The sequence below is a fragment of the Oncorhynchus keta genome, chromosome 12 (assembly GCF_023373465.1).
Source record: "Oncorhynchus keta strain PuntledgeMale-10-30-2019 chromosome 12, Oket_V2, whole genome shotgun sequence".
Taxonomy (NCBI): Eukaryota; Metazoa; Chordata; class Actinopteri; order Salmoniformes; family Salmonidae; genus Oncorhynchus; species Oncorhynchus keta.
In genome coordinates, this window is record NC_068432.1 from 19,915,659 (window position 1) to 19,932,445 (window position 16,787).

At 42.3% G+C, this 16,787-nt stretch overlaps 1 protein-coding gene across 1 annotated transcript in view; it reads right to left on the reverse strand.

Annotated features, from left to right (window-relative positions):
• Positions 1 to 12,262: 12,262 nt before the first annotated feature.
• LOC118391090 (rab GTPase-binding effector protein 1-like) overlaps positions 12,263 to 16,787 on the reverse strand; it is a 34,478-nt gene continuing 29,953 nt past the window's right edge. Inside the window, exons 15-19 of the mRNA XM_035782101.2 lie at positions 16,366 to 16,555; positions 15,037 to 15,092; positions 14,117 to 14,215; positions 13,892 to 14,008; positions 12,263 to 13,142 (exon numbers count right to left, since the gene is read on the reverse strand). Coding sequence (XP_035637994.1) covers positions 13,041 to 13,142; positions 13,892 to 14,008; positions 14,117 to 14,215; positions 15,037 to 15,092; positions 16,366 to 16,555 — 564 coding nt within the window. The 3' untranslated portion in view covers positions 12,263 to 13,040. The remainder of the gene's footprint in view (positions 13,143 to 13,891; positions 14,009 to 14,116; positions 14,216 to 15,036; positions 15,093 to 16,365; positions 16,556 to 16,787) is intronic.

Sequence of the window (16,787 nt, forward strand, 5' to 3'; positions counted from 1 at the left end):
TTGGAAACAAAGTAAAACTCAAAAGTAGGATACAACCATGATGAGCCAACTGATTTTTCACACTATTCATAATTTCCACTGAGACGTGACACCTACACTTAAGCGGACCAGGATGCCTTCTCTATTCCCTAGTAGAGGTGAGTGGTTATGTTTTATCCACTGATGTTAGAGAAACGTCAGAAGGTGCTCAAGAAGTTATGTGCCAGAAACTCCATGAAACTAGTGACAGTGTTGGTGAATCGGATAATGTTCAATGTGGAAAGACTTTACAGAAAGACTTATGTCATTGCCCCCCTCAAATGACTTGAGGTTGCAAGAGTATTGGTGACGAGTGATGCAGCCGGAACAAAACTACATGTGAAATTAAATACAAAATATCAAGTAGAGAGAATAATTTTTTTGCAAGAGAAACAAGCCAGACTACAGTGCCTTGCGAAAGTATTCGGCCCCCTTGAACTTTGCGACCTTTTGCCACATTTCAGGCTTCAAACATAAAGATATAAAACTGTATTTTTTGTGAAGAATCAACAACAAGTGGGACACAATCATGAAGTGGAATGACATTGGATATTTCAAACTTTTTTAACAAATCAAAAACTGAAAAATTGGGCGTGCAAAATTATTCAGCCCCTTTACTTTCAGTGCAGCAAACTCTCTCCAGAAGTTCAGTGAGGATCTCTGAATGATTCAATGTTGACCTAAATGACTAATGATGATAAATACAATCCACCTGTGTGTAATCAAGTCTCCGTATAAATGCACCTGCACTGTGATAGACTCAGAGGTCCGTTAAAAGCGCAGAGAGCATCATGAAGAACAAGGAACACACCAGGCAGGTCCGAGTTACTGTTGTGAAGAAGTTTAAAGCTGGATTTGGATACAAAAAGATTTCCCAAGCTTTAAACATCCCAAGGAGCACTCTGCAAGCGATAATATTGAAATGGAAGGAGTATCAGACCACTGCAAATCTACCAAGACCTGGCCGCCCCTCTAAACTTTCAGCTCATACAAGGAGAAGACTGATCAGAGAGGCAGCCAAGAGGCCCATGATCACTCTGGATGAACTGCAGAGATCTACAGCTGAGGTGGGAGACTCTGTCCATAGGACAACAATCAGTCGTATATTGCACAAATCTGGACTTTATGGAAGAGTGGCAAGAAGAAAGCCATTTCTTAAAGATATCCACAAAAAGTGTTGTTTTAAAGTTTGCCACAAGCCACCTGGGAGACACACCAAACATGTGGAAGAAGGTGCTCTGGTCAGATGAAACCAAAATGGAACTTTTGGCAACAATGCAAAATGTTATGTTTGGCGTAAAAGCAACACAGCTCATCACCCTGAACACACCATCCCCACTGTCAAACATGCTGGTGGCAGCATCATGGTTTGGGCCTGCTTTTCTTCAGCAGGGATAGGGAAGATGGTTAAAATTGATGGGAAGATGGATGGAGCCAAATACAGGACCATTCTGGAAGAACATGATGGAGTCTGCAAAAGACCTGAGACTGGGATGGAGATTTGTCTTCCAACAAGACAATGATCCAAAACATAGCAAAATCTACAATGGAATGGTTCAAGAATAAACATATCCAGGTGTTAGAATGGCCAAGTCAAAAGTCCAGACCTGAATCCAATCGAGAATCTGTGGAAAGAACTGAAAACTGCTGTTCACAAATGCTCTCCATCCAACCTCACTGAGCTCGAGCTGTTTTGCAAGGAGGAATGGGGGAAAAAATTCAGTCTCTCGATGTGCAAAACTGATAGAGACATACCCCAAGCGACTTACAGCTGTAATCACAGCAAAAGGTGGCGCTACAAAGTATTAACTTAAGGGGGCTGAATAATTTTGGACGCCCAATTTTTCAGTTTTTGATTTGTTAAAAAAGTTTGAAATATCCAATAAATGTCGTTCCACTTCATGATTGTGTCCCACTTGTTGTTGATTCTTCACAAAAACAAATACAGTTTTATATCTTTATGTTTGAAGCCTGAAATGTGGCAAAAGGTCGCAAAGTTCAAGGGGGGCGAATACTTTCGCAAGGCACTGTATATTTTCAAAAACAATTTACTGTTAATTAACATCCAGGCCTGTCGCACAAAAAGATACACTGAAAATGTGAAAAGGAATATTGTCAACAGTGATCCTGACCATTTAAAAATCCACCCTTCAGTAGTCAATTAGGTAGTTCTACAGATTATCCATTCCCAGGGTTGGGTAGGTTACTTTCTAAATGTAATCTGTTAGTTACTAGTTACCTGTCAAATTGTAATCAGTAACGTAACTTTTGGATTACCCAAACTCTGTAACAATCTGATTAAATTCCATTACTGTCCCTTTATTAAGAGGCATTAGAAGACAATGTATGTTACCAATTGAACCACATCTATTGCAGGAAAAATCAGTGATAATGCCTCTTTAGCTGGCCATGGATGTTACATTTTACTTTATGGGTTGGTTATGTAGGCTTCTTCTAACCCATTGCTTTCTACCACATATAATAATGATTCAATTATATCTTTACATTTAAAAAAACGAACTATCAGAATTCCAGTCAATCCAATAAATGTTATACCCCTTGATCTTCAAGAATAGGATTTGTGAATATGGAAGTATAGATTAACCAAATTGTTTTACCTGAGCATGACCCCAAAACTAATGATTTATTAGCGAGCCCTACTGTTTTTTATGACTTTGTTGTCATGGAGGACTGATTGGGCTCATTGAGTTGAGTTGAAAAATACATGCTGCGCTCATGGAATGGCATGCTTTGAGCTCTACTGAAAAAGGATATTTGCATGTGAAAAATGAATGCCATTTGCTATAGGCCTATTGTGTACCTTTTTGTTGGTGACACTGATAGCTTGATAATATGCAGCTGTTTAAAGGGCAAATCCACAGATGAAAAAATAACATAACGGACACCCCGCCTGTGTTTTGGTAAAAAAAAAAAACTGAGGGATGGGCCTGGAGAAGTATAACCACACTCAGATTAATAGACAGAGCGATCGATGCAAGGACTGACCATCCAATATATAAAAATTGTTTTAACGATGTTGAGGCTATACATTTACAAACATCGGACTTAAACAAGCTCATATTTTGGATTCTCATGGAGTGTGACAATTGAACTAAACTCATGAGCCATTTATAAGTTATATTCTTCAAGAATCAATGGAATCAAAGTCCAAACATGGATGTAGCAACTACAGATTTCCCCATCAAGTCTATCAAAAGTGTGCAAGTTTGAGCATGTGTAAATTGGAACTTTTTAAATGTATTTTTAAAATCAGCAGCATGAATTAGATTGAGCAATAAAATTTCCACTTTTATTCCATTGGCTTGGATCCGCACTACGCAGCTTTTGCAAGAGCACAGTTTTTCACTGGCTGTCCATTGGTTTCAAAAACAATGATTGATAGGCAGCTTAAACGAATTGAATTAAACTTTTATTGGATTCAAATACACATTTAGATTTGTGAACAGACATCCGCAACCACACTCCGAAAGGCATAAATAGCTTAATGAGAGAGCAGGAGTGATTCACATCAATGATCTATGTAGATATATGAAGTGATTTCCGTATCGCCACTGTTGTCTACACCACTGTTGTCATCCTTACCTCCGAACGTTTATTGGAGTGTGGTGTCAGGAAAATAACCTCACACTCAACGTCAACAAAACAAAGGAGATGATCGTGGACTTCAGGAAACAGCAGAGGGAGCACCCCCCTATCCACATCGATGGGACAGTAGTGGAGAGGGTGGTAAAGTTAAGTTCCTCGGCGTACACATCACAGACAAATTGGTCCACCCACACAGACAGCGTCTGCACAACGCATCACCGGGGGCAAACTACCTGCCCTCCAGGACACATACACCACCCGATGTCACAGGAAGGCCATAAAGATCATCAAGGACAACAACCACCCGAGCCACTGCCTGTTCACCCCGCTATCATCCAGAAGGCGAGGTCAGTACAGGTGCATCAAAGCTGGGACCATGAGACAGAAGCTGTTTTTCAATCTCAAGGCCATCAGACTGTTAAACAGCCACCACTAACATTGAGTGGCTGCTGCCAACATACTGACTCAACTCCAGCCACTTTAATAATGGAAAAATGGATGTAAAAAATGTATCACTAGCCACTTTAAACAATGCCACTTAATATAATATTTACATACCCTACATTACTCATCTCATATGTATATACTGTACTCTATACCAGCTACTGCATATTGCCTATGCCGTTCTGTACCATCACTCATTCATATATCTTTATATACATATTCTTCATCCCTTTACACTTGTGTGTATACGGTAGTTGTTGTGAAATTGTTAGGTTAGATTACTCGTTGGTTATTACTGCATTGTCGGAACTAAAAGCACAAGCATTTCACAAAACTCGCATTAACATCTGCTAACCATGTGTATGTGACAAATAAAATTGGATTTGATTTATTCAAGTTGGATAATCTTTGGATGCCGACAGCAGTCACACTATTGGAAGACATAGCTTGGACTGTAGCCTACAAAAGCCTATTCCTGCTCTTTTTCCGCGATCCATCAAACACATTTGGTGTGTCATTATAGGGGTATCTGACTTGTGGTCAGACTCGCTCACGTGGAGCAAACTTAAAGCTTGTGGCTTTTTTAGATGCTGATTTGAATGTCATTGAGTAAACAGAGAAGTGTCGTTTTTTTTGCAAACATCCTTTCTGAATGTAAAAGTAATGGTTGAAGTAATTATATCGTTTTTCAGAAGTATCTGTAACGTTGAGTACAATTTTCGCTGGTAATGGATTACATTTCATTTTTTGTAATCCGTTACTCCCCAACCCTGTCCATTCCATTGTGATAATTGGTCATTACTGTCCCTATGGCTGTGTCTCAACGGTTCCCACAAATGTATAGACGTGAGCAATATGTTTTGTACATAACCAGTCATTTCACCTGCCTGAGGTCCTAAAGAAAAGGAGACTAGTAAAGCAAAATGAACCTATTTCATACTATTGGGACACAGCCTACAAATCAAGCAAGTATGTTTGGCCCTCCATCCATTCTACAAGTCAGAGACCACAGGCTGAGGCAGATCAGAAGTACTACTGGATGCAGGCATGGGGTAAGAGACCATAGTATTGGAGCTGTAGCTGTTTTATTCAAATGGTACTTTATGTATGTATGTGTGTGTATATATATATTGCATTGATTAAGTAATACTGAAGTTGTTACCCTGCCCTCATTCATTTCTTGGAATGCCATAACAGTTGAGGCCGGTAGGCCGTCAATGTAAAATAAGAATTTGTTCTAAACGGACTTGCCTAGTTAAATAAAGGTTAAATAAAAAAACGAAATATGTATGTACGTGTATATGTATAACATATACAGTACCAGTCAAACATTTAGGCACCTACTCATTCAAAGGTTTTTATTTTCACTATTTTCTACGTTGTAGAATAATAGTGAAGACATCAAAAGTATGAAATTACACATGGAATCATATTGTAGGTTCATTGGCAAAGTGGGTGGGGTTATATCCTTCCTTTTTGGCCCTGTCCGGGGGTGTCCTCGGATGGGGCCAGTGTCTCCTGAACCCTCCTGTCTCAGCCTCCAGTATTTATGCTGCAGTAGTTTATGTGTCGAGGGGTTAGGGTCAGTTTGTTATATCTGGAGTACTTCTCCTGTCCTATTCGGTGTCCTGTGTGAATCTAAGTGTGCATTCTCTAATTCTCGCCTTCTCTCTTTCTTTCTCTCTCTCGGAGGACCTGAGCCCTAGGACCATGCCCCAGGACTACCTGACATGATGACTCCTTGCTGTCCCCAGTCCACTTGGCCATGCTGCTGCTCCAGTTTCAACTGTTCTGCCTTATTATTATTCGACCATGCTGGTCATTTATGAACATTTTAACATCTTGGCCATGTTCTGTTATAATCTCCACCCGGCACAGCCAGAAGAGGACTGGCCACCCCACATAGCCTGGTTCCTCTCTAGGTTTCTTCCTAGGTTTTGGCCTTTCTAGGGAGTTTTTCCTAGCCACCGTGCTTCTACACCTGCATTGCTTGCTGTTTGGGGTTTTAGGCTGGGTTTCTGTACAGCACTTTGAGATATCAGCTTATGTACGAAGGGCTATATAAATACATTTGATTTGATTTAAAGCATAAAGTGTTAAATCAAAAATATATTTGAGTGTTTTCATAGTAGCCACCCTTCACCTTGATTACAGCTTTGCACACTTGGCGGTGGTGTGTGTTGTTAAAAGTTCATGTGGAATTTCTTTGCTTCCTAATGCATTTGAGCCAATCATTTGTGTTGTGACAAGATAAGTGTGGTATGCAGAAAATAGCCCTATTTGGTTAAAAAAAAGTCCATATTATGGCAAGAACAGCTCAAATAAGCAAATTGAAACGACAGTGCTGCATTAGATGACCTGGCCTTCAACCCAATTGAGGTAGTTTGGGATGAGTTGAAGGAAAAGCAGCCAACAAGTGCTCAGCATATGTGGGAACTCCTTCAAGACTGATGGAAAAGCATTCCAGATGAAGCTGGTTGAGAGAATGCCAAGAGTGTGCAAAGCTTTCCTCAAGGCAAAGGGTGGCTACGTTGAAGAATTTCAAATATAAAATATATTTTAATTTGTTCAACACTTTTGGTTACTACATGGTTCCATGTGTGTTATTTCATAGTTTTGATGTCTTCACTATTATTCTACAATGTAGAAAATAGTAAAAACAAAGAAAAACCCTTGAATGAGTAGGTGTGTCCAAACTTTTGACTAGTAATGTATATGTGTAAACATAGACACGTATATACATAGTTTTTAAAATTTAAACTAGGCAAGTCCGTTAAGAACAAATTCTTATTTTACAATGACGGCCTACTGGCCTCAACTATAATGGCATTCCAAGAAATGAATCCAAATAACGTCACAGATCTTCATTGTAAAGGGTTTAAACACTGTTTCCTATGCTTGTTCAATGAACCATAAACAATTCATGAACATGCACCCGTGGAACGGTCCACTACAGCTTACAGACGGTAGGCAATTAAGGTCACAGTTATGAAAACTTAGGACACTAAAGAGGCCTTTCTACTGACTCTGAAAAACACCCAAAAGAAAAACGCCCAGGGTCTCTGCTCATCTGCATGAACGTGCCTTAGGCATGCTGCAAGGAGGCATGAGGACTACAGATGTGGCAAGGGCAATAAAGTGCAATGTCCTTAATGTGAGGCACATAAGACAGCGCTACAGGGAGACAGGACAGACAGTTGATCGTCCACACAGTGGCAGACCACGTGTAACAACACCTGCACAGGATCGGTACATCCGAACATCACACCTGCGGGAAAGGTACAGGATGGCAACAACAACTGCCCGAGTTACACCAGGAATGCATAATCCCAGGACTGAGGACTTGTAGGCCTGTTGTAAGGCAGGTCCTCACCAGACAGCACCGGCAACAACGTCGCCTATGGGCACAAACCCACCGTCGCTGGACCAGACAGGACTGGCAAAAAGTGCTCTTCTTCACTGACAAGTCGTGGTTTTGTCTCACTAGGGGTGGTCGGATATGCATTTATCAAAATGAGCGTTACACCAAGGCCTGTACTCTGGAGCGGGATCGATTCGGAGGTGGAGGGTCTCTCATGGGGCGGTGTGTTACAGCATCGGACTGCCTGCAATGACAAGCTCAATCTCAACGCTGTGCGTTACAGGGAAGACCTCCTCCTCCCTCATGTGGTACCCTTCCTGCAGGCTCATCCTAACATGACCCTCCAGCATGACAATGCCACCAGCCATACTGCTTGTTCTGTGCATGATTTCCTGCAAGAAAGGAATGTCAGTGTTCTGCCAGTGCCAGCGAAGAGCCCGGATCTCAATCCCATTAAGCATGTCTGGGACCTGTTGGATCGGAGGGTGAGGCCACAGCCATTCCTCCCAGAAATGTCTGGGAACTTACAGGTGCCTTGGTGGAAGAGTGGGGTAACATCTCACAGCAAGAACGGGCAAATCTGGTGCAGTCCATGAGGAGATGCACTGCAGTACTTAATGCAGCTGGTGGCCACACCAGATACTGACTTACTTTTGATTTTGACCCCCGCCTTTGTTCAGGAACACATTATTCCATTTCTGTGGAACTTGTTCAGTTTGTCTCAGTTGTTGAATCTTATGTTCATACAAATATTTACACGTTAAGTTTGCTGAAAATAAATGCAGTTGATTGTGAGAGGATATTTTTTTTGTTGTTGCTGGGTTTACATACAGTTTATTAGGTACACCCCTCAGTTTATTAAGTACACCCCTCTAGTACCAGGTCAGACCCCCCCTTTGCCCTCAGAACAGCCAGAATTCTTTGGGGCATGGAAACATTGCTCAATTGATATCAAAGATACCTAACATGTGCCAGGAAAATATTCCCTACACCAGTGGTTCCCAAACTTTTTATAGTCCCGTACCCCTTCAAACATTCAACCTCCAGCTGCGTACCCCCTCTAGCACCAGGGTCAGTGCACTCTCAAATAATACTTTTTGCTATCATTGTAAGCCTGTCTCACACACACACACACTATATGATACATTTATTAAACATAAGAATGGGTGTGAGTTGTCACAACCCGGCTCGTGGGAAGTGACAAACAGCTCTTAAAGGACCAGGGCACAAATAATAATTTTGCTCTTTATTTAACCATCTTACATATAAACCATTTTTTGTTCATTGAAAATTGTGAATAACTCTCCACAGGTTAATGAGAAGGGTGTGCTTGAAAGGATGCACATAACTCTGCAATGTTGGGTTGTATTGGAGTCTCAGTCTTAAATCATTTTCCACAGTCTGTGCCTGTACTTAGTTTCATGCTAGTGAGGGCCAGAAATCCAGTCTCACATAGGTACGTGGTTGCAAAGGGCATCAGTGTCTTAACAGCACGATTTGCCAAGGCAGGATACTCTGAGCGCAGCCCAATCCAGAAATCTGGCAGTAGCTTCTGATTAAATTCAATTTTCACAGAACCGCTTGTTGCAATTTTGATGAGGCTCTCTTGTTCAGATATCGGTAAGTGGACTGGAGACAGGGCATGAAAGGAATAACTAATCCAGTTGTTTGTCATCCGTTCGGGAAAGTACCTGGGTAATTGCGCACCCAGCTAACTCAGGTGCTTCGCTATATCACATTTGGCATTGTCCGTAAGCTTGAGTTAATTTGCACACAAAACATACAATGATGATAAGACATGTGTTGTCCTTGTTAATGCAGAGAGGGGCACCAACTTCAAATTTGTCCCGCACATTGAATATTGTTGGAGAGTCACCCAGATAGGCCAGACGTGTGAGAAACTCATCATGCAAGCGGTCAGACAATTGAAAATTATGGTCAATAAAGAAAACTTAAAGCTCATCTCTCAATTTAAAAGAACATGTCAATACTTTGCCCCTTGATAACCAGCTCACTTCTGTATGTAGTAAAAAGCACTACATGGTTGCTGCCCAAATCATTGCATAATACAGAAAATACACAAGATTTCAGGGGCCTTGCTCTTTTATGCTGTCAGGCATTCCCTTGGCAGCAAGAGCCTCTCGGTAGATGCTGCAGTGTACCCAAGTGGCATTGGGAGCAACTGCTTGCGCGCACGTTACCACTCCCCTATGTCTCCCTGTCATGGCTTTTGTGTCATCAGTACAGATACCAACACATTTTGACCACCAAAGTCCATTTGATGTCACAAAGCTGCCCAGTACTTTAAAATGATCCTCTCCTGTTGTCCTGGTTTCCAGTGGTTTGCAGAAGAGGATGTCTTCCTTAATGGAACCCCCATAAACGTAACAGACATATACCAGGAGCTGTGCAAGGCCCGCCACTTCTGTTGACACATCCAGCTGTAACGCATAAAATTCACTGGCTTGTATGCGAAGCAGTAATTGTTTCAAAACATCTCCTGCCATGTCACTGATACGTCGAGAAACAGTGTTGTTTGATGAAGACATTGTCTATATCGTTTTTTTGGGGCCTTTTCCCCAGCATTGTTCCAGCCATATCTGCGGTAGCAGGAAGAATGAAGTCCTTCACCATAGTATGGTGCTTGACTGTCCTAGCCACACGGTAGCTCACCATATAAGACACTTCTAGCCCCTACTTATTAATGGTATCTGTTGCTTTTATACATGTCTTACTACTCGAAAGTCGTCTTAATTCTCGCTCAAAAAACTCCTGTATCTTATTTTTGAAATTGGCATGTTTTGTTTCTAAATGTCTGCTCAAGAGTGGAGGTTTCATCTAGTTGTGAGATAGCCAGTGTGTTATATGTGCAAAGGTACTGAGGAAAGGCACTACTCCCAATATAAGTGAACCCCAAATCAATGTAGTCATCATATTTGCGCATATTTGATGGTTCAACGACACTGTCTGTTGTTCGGTGCTTTCCGGGGTAAGGTGGCAGTAGCTCTTCGGCTTCATCAGATTCACAACTGTCAGTGTCCATGCTAGCTGGGCTAACAACAAATGTAGAATTACTGATGCTAGCATTGGATGTGCTCGTGGAAGCAGAACAACTTGTGTAGTCGCCAGGTGCACTACTGCTGGTAGTGGTAGTGTCATATATATATATATAAATGTTCATACACATAGCTCATATATTATACAGCGCCAAGCTAAACCGCCTGACTCAAGTCATTTTACGTACCCCTGCTAAAACAGGATCCAGCTCACACACCCAGCAATAAAACTGCCCCCCTCAGCTCTGTTGTTTCACGACCCCCTCTGCTCTCCTGTATCAGATTTCCTGACACACAAATACCTTCTTGTTTAAACACACACATCTGACCCCCCTCTACTGGTCGGGTGCTCAGAGCAGAAGACTCTGCTCTGCACCAATGGGGCTCCTGCTCTGGCGAGAGCAGGTCCGCCTCCAACCCTTCGGGACCATTCAGAAGACCAACACAACAAGACTCCACCTACATATTCCATGTATAAAATCTGCTGTAAACCAATGTCTCAGTCCCTTTTTCACCTGACTCCATACAGAGTTATATGAACTAGGTCCGTGCACGTTAAATCTGCAGGACAAGATATCTTTTGACTCAATAAACTGCCTTTTGTTACAACTGAAATCCACTCTGTCCAGCGTCCGTGATTTGGTCTCGACTCTCCAGTATATAAACACTAACAGTAGCAGTACTACCTGTAGAATTGGTATGTGTCTCTATGGACACCGGCCTTACTTGTTTTAGCCATTAATCAATTTTCGAGCAAACGGAATGAGCAGCAGCTACATTTGGCTACATACGGACCATTGTGGAACGGTTCAGTGTAACGGTTCATGTGATTGGATGTACATTTTTTGACTAGGCTACATGCATTTGACAATGTGTTATTTCGCTGAACACTAGATGGTTTAATTTTACATTTGGCAGTGAAGCGAGGCTACTCATGCGAGAAAAAAACCTCACCCAAACGTATAGTCCTGTTCGAAAATGTAAATGGTCTGTTTGAAAATGTGAAGATGAAAATAATCTACATTAAAAAACATTTGAATCACTTTTATTTGCTGTACCCCGGATGGCATTGCGCATATCCCAGTTTGGGAATACCTGCCCTACACCATTACACCAGCAGCCTGTACCGTTGACACCAGGCGGGATGGGGCCATGGATTCATGCTGCTTATGTCAAATCTTGCATGACGTATCAGGGACCGGGATTCGTTGGACACGGCAATGTTTTCCATTCCTCAATTGTCCAGTGATCGCGTGCCTACTGGAGCTGCTGCGTCTTGTTTTTAGCTGATAGGAGTGGAACCCGGTGTGGTGGTCTGCTGCAATAGCCCATCCGTGAAAAGGACCGACGAGTTGTGCGTTCCGAGATGCCTCCTGCACACCACTGTTGAACTGCGCCGTTATTTGCCTGTTTGTGGGGGGAAAGCCCAGGCTGACAGTTTAAGATACTGTAATGGGCGCGCCTGGCGATCATCACGCTCAAAGTCGCATTGGTCAGTCATTTAGCTCATTCGAACATTCAATCGGACAGTAACTGAATGAATGCCCCGATACCCGCTGCCTGCTTTATATAGATAGCCAAGGCCACATGACTCAGTCTATAGGAGTGAACCATTTTTTGTGAAAGGGTGGTTTACCTAATACTGTGTATATTCTGTTTACATTATTATGTACACATTTCTATGAATCTCCTTCATTAAGTCTTTGCCATAGGCCCAACAGGATGAAAATGAACTACAAAAGCATGGAGAGAGAAAGAGAGAGTAAACTCAAGGGTGTGTGAGTGAGAAAAAGTGGGAGCATTTTATTAACCACTTGCAGACATGGCAGACATTTTGTGGATCCATTTGTTCCCATTACCTGAACGAAGTTGGGAGTTCAGAGTTCCAACTGGCGGCCCACAGGCCAAATTTGACCCCGGTGATTATATTTGTTGGAAATAAAATATTATAAAAATTCCAACAAATAAGCTCCAAGTGATTTTAATTTTTGAAATATGTTCCAAAGTATTCCGACACAGAGAGATCTATGTGATGGTATAAAAACTTAAGCAAGGTTTTAAATGATTGTTTTAGTCAAATATCTGTTTAGGCTTCTTGTGGTCAATTTGCAGTCTACAATTATTTGTAATTATGTTCCAACCTCCTGACCATCCACTCAAGAAAAAAATTGTCCCGTGGCTGAATCAAGTTGATGATCCCTGTTGTAGAAGAAAGTGCCTTAGAAGGCTACAATATCCAATATCTACAGTAAAAACACAGGACAGATAAACAGGCAGGAATTGCCACTCTGCAGGAAACAGTCATTTAGTTATTTGCAACCTCTTAGTAGTAGTGTTCACTCCTGTCTTGGTATGCTCCAAATCCTCCTGTACAAACAATGTATTTTTTCATCCTCCACCTTGGATTTAGTCTTTATTTAAAAACACCCACACCGCTCTTATCCATCCTGAGCCCTTCCATTGGGGGGGAGGGGGGCTGGAGGGGTAGGAGAATTTCATTAGGCCAGTGAGATAGAGTGGAAGGAGGGGGAATGCAGTTTCTTCAGCCATGGGTATCATGTCTCTGGGAGCTGGCTGATGTCAGTTAAATTGGTGTTGTTGAGGATGGCTCGGATACGGTCGAGAGAGTCAGTCTGTCTGATCCGCTCCAACTGGACCTGAGGGGAAGAGTGTGATTGCATGATTGAATTTACCAGATAACCTAGAACCCTCAAACTCAACTGTGGATCTCTAAGCCAGTTCCACTGTTTTTTTTCCATTGTTCCCCTCTAATCAGGGACAGATTTAGAACTTGGACAACAGGTGGGTGGAATTAATTATCAGGTAGAACAGAAAACCAGCAGGTTCCAGGCCTCGTATACCCTGGATCTAGAAATACCCATACAGCCATGTAGGTTACATCTCACATATCAGGGGCAGCACATCAGAGATAGGGTAAAATAAGCCACTATCAAATAATGTTAAAAGCACCAATGAGGTGCTGTATATGGTTGCCGGGGAGGAATATGGTTGCCATGGTAAGAGGTGTACTTTAGCAGTTGGAGTACCATTGCCATAGTAATACCACGATCATGCGGACCTATCAAATGTAAGGTCAGACAAGGTAAAGATCAATTTTTGTCAAATACAAAGTTATGTCTGAGATCTACATCAAAAATCCTGATCAAATACTTTTACACATTTTACAAGTATGTAAGTGCTTATGTATTTCTAGGGGAAGGCATGCATTGCTTACCAATGGAAGCGGAATGGTCGTACATAACCTATAATACATAATTGGAGGTGTATTTGCTGTCCTATATCTATGAATGTTAAACACTCCAGTCTGAAGACAAAAAAACTGAAGTAACCAGTTTGCGATCTCAAACTGGTTGCCATGGTAACCATGCGGCATTGCGGTCCGTACCTGGAGGTTCTGGGAGAGCTTGACAAAGTCCCTCTGCACCTGCTCACTGACGTCCAGCTCCGTCTGCAAGCGCTGTGCTTTGTCCTTCTCATCCAAAGCCTGAGCCTCCAGAGAAGTCTGCCCCCCCACACACAGAGACACACAGTATCACTACTCCCACAGGATGTTGAGACTTATCACAGATAGGTGAGAAAGGAACAGCAGTGGCCAGTTTTAACCTCTGACCTTGGTTGTGGTGAGATCTCTGAGCTGCTCCTCCAGACTGCTCTTCAGACCCTGGACACTCGCTAATGTCTTGCTCTTCTCTGCCAAGCTGCTCTCCAGCTGGGAAATTAGCACATCAATCAGGCTTATTAATAACTACTGGCACAAATAGTCTAGTACCAAACTTGAAGTCCTCCTGACTTCATTCTGGGGAGGCTGCTAGATGTCAGCACGATGTGTCGATAATGAAAGGGGCTGTGCCTTAGTGGTTCTCCTCCGTCTTTCTCACTCAAACACCCACATGGACATCCACACAGTCCCCGAGATCCGCCTCCCTCCATTACAAGTGTTGGATTTTCAAATCCAACCCCCCAGGAAAAAAAAACATTTAAGAGAACCAATCAATGCGTCCACTCTCGAAAAGAGTGGAATATGGAATTATAACGGCCACCTGTCCAGACCAGTGGGGCACCGATCCTCTTGCTGTGTCACGTGGTCTGCACGCCAACAAGGCTACAAACAGTCTGCATTGCAAAACAATGTTAAGCCAGTGGCCTCCAACCCTGGTCCTGGTAGAGTTAGGTGCACAGGCTTTTGTTCCAGCTCAGAACTCAAACGTCAAATTCAACTAAACATCAAGACCTTCGTTAATTCAGTTGTGTACATATAAGGCTTGAGCCAAAGCCTACACACCTTGTAGCTCTACACATCTATGGTCAGTGACCACTGATATTGGCCAGGAGTTATTCACATTGACACATTGGTGATGGTAAATAAAAATCACTCACACCTACATTTGTTCACCTTATTCCACACATTTCAAAACAGCAACTACTACTCTAACAAGCCAGTGATTTTAGGCCTAAACTGGGATTATGTTATTGAAGGCAGCCACTCAAGGAAATCTGACTTCACATGCAGACTCCCTACATTTAATTTACCTGTTCTTTCTCATCTTTCACACGCTCCAGCTCGGTTTTCAGACTGGAGAATGACGCTGGCGGAAGGAGAGAAAAGAGATAGAAGGCTTATTACAGTGCCATTATGATGGTAAATCAGAACATCAACCTCAGAAATGACTCATCACTCATGAATAATGAATTAGCACGGTTTGCCAAGGGGAGTGATGTGTGGGCTACTAAGCAAGCAAACAGTGCTCCTCCAAACTATTCGACTGACACAAAGAGCAATCAAGGAAGTGTTGATAACTTGGGCCAGAATTCAGCCATTGCAGAACATGGGTTTTCTGCACGGCACTTTAAGCAGTGTATTTCATTTGAACATTTCTGAAAACAAAATAGACAAAAACAAAGTTGTGATGCCACATGAATGGTATTACTAGCAGTGAGGCATGTTATTCTATCATACCCATGCTGACTAAGAAGAGCGATGTGAATGGCTAAGACATTGAGCAAGGTACTTAACCCGAAATCGCACCTGTAAGTCGCTTTGGATAAGAGCATCTGCCAAATGACTAAAATGTATGTGCTGTGACATCCATAATCCTAAATTCCTATACCAATTTGGCATGCCACATGTTCAAAAACATTACTGCAGCGAGTGAGTTTCTGTGTCCTACAGTCATTAGTCCAACATTTACAGCATTAACACACACAAACAGCCTCAGTAGGTTCGTCAAGACAGTGTTTTTCATACCTTCCAAGATGTCTGAACAATCACCAACCGAGAAAAAAGGACAGGAGAAAAAGACAGGTTTGAGAGGGTACAAAGGAAAGGAGGGGGAAAAACATCTTCAGAAAATGTGAAAGCCTGGGTCTTTTATGAAGTTCAAAGGAAAAGCAGAGTTCAGTTGCGCTGAAGAGTTCATTATGGGACCGTGAAGCTGAACACTTGCTCAGCATGTTTTATCCCTTAACTCTACTCAAATGTGTACTAATGACACAACTACGTCATACAAGTTTGAGCTAACGGTGATATTTAGCATCTTCGGCTCTTGGAAAATGCAACTTCGAAGATTTTCTTTATTGCTCGTATTCACTCTCTGCTCCTACAGTTTCCTCATTGGGTGTCCAGACATCTCAACTCAGAGCCATAGATAAACATTACACCTGCCCAGTAAATACAGATCAAAATTAAACTTTTGGTAAATCTGGCACATGAATCAATAGATATATCTTGATTAATGAGCATGAGGATTATAGCGCAACTAAGTAACTTTTCATGAATGCCAAATATACATCCATGGTTCTTCTCACCCTTCTCTGACCTATCCTTGTGTCAAGCCTCGGGAATGGGAAGGGGAGCCTCACCTTTCTCCTCCTTGTAGCCCTCTATCTCCATCTGTAGTGTGTCCTCCAGGTTCTCTTTGAAGCACTGCTCTGCCTGGAGCTGCTCCTTCAGGAACAGGATCTCCGCCTTCAGCTTCTCTTCTAGGTGGTCTGCAGCCGTGCGCACCGCAACTATGTCCTCCCGCAATTGCAGCACCAGTGGTTGTAGTTCCTAGAGGGCAGCAGAAATAGTTGCACATACCAATTTAAGTGAGTCACACTAGGTATGAATGGTGAAAGAATTACCAGATGGGCATGTAAATAGCTCGATGGTGTGAACCAGAGATGGTAGTCTGCTTCTGAGGACTGTGCATGTGGAGAAGTGTATGGTGATGATTTACTCATACATTTCAGTTGCTTCCACCCCTTTTATACTGGTTACTCTGTTCTATTCCTCATTTTAA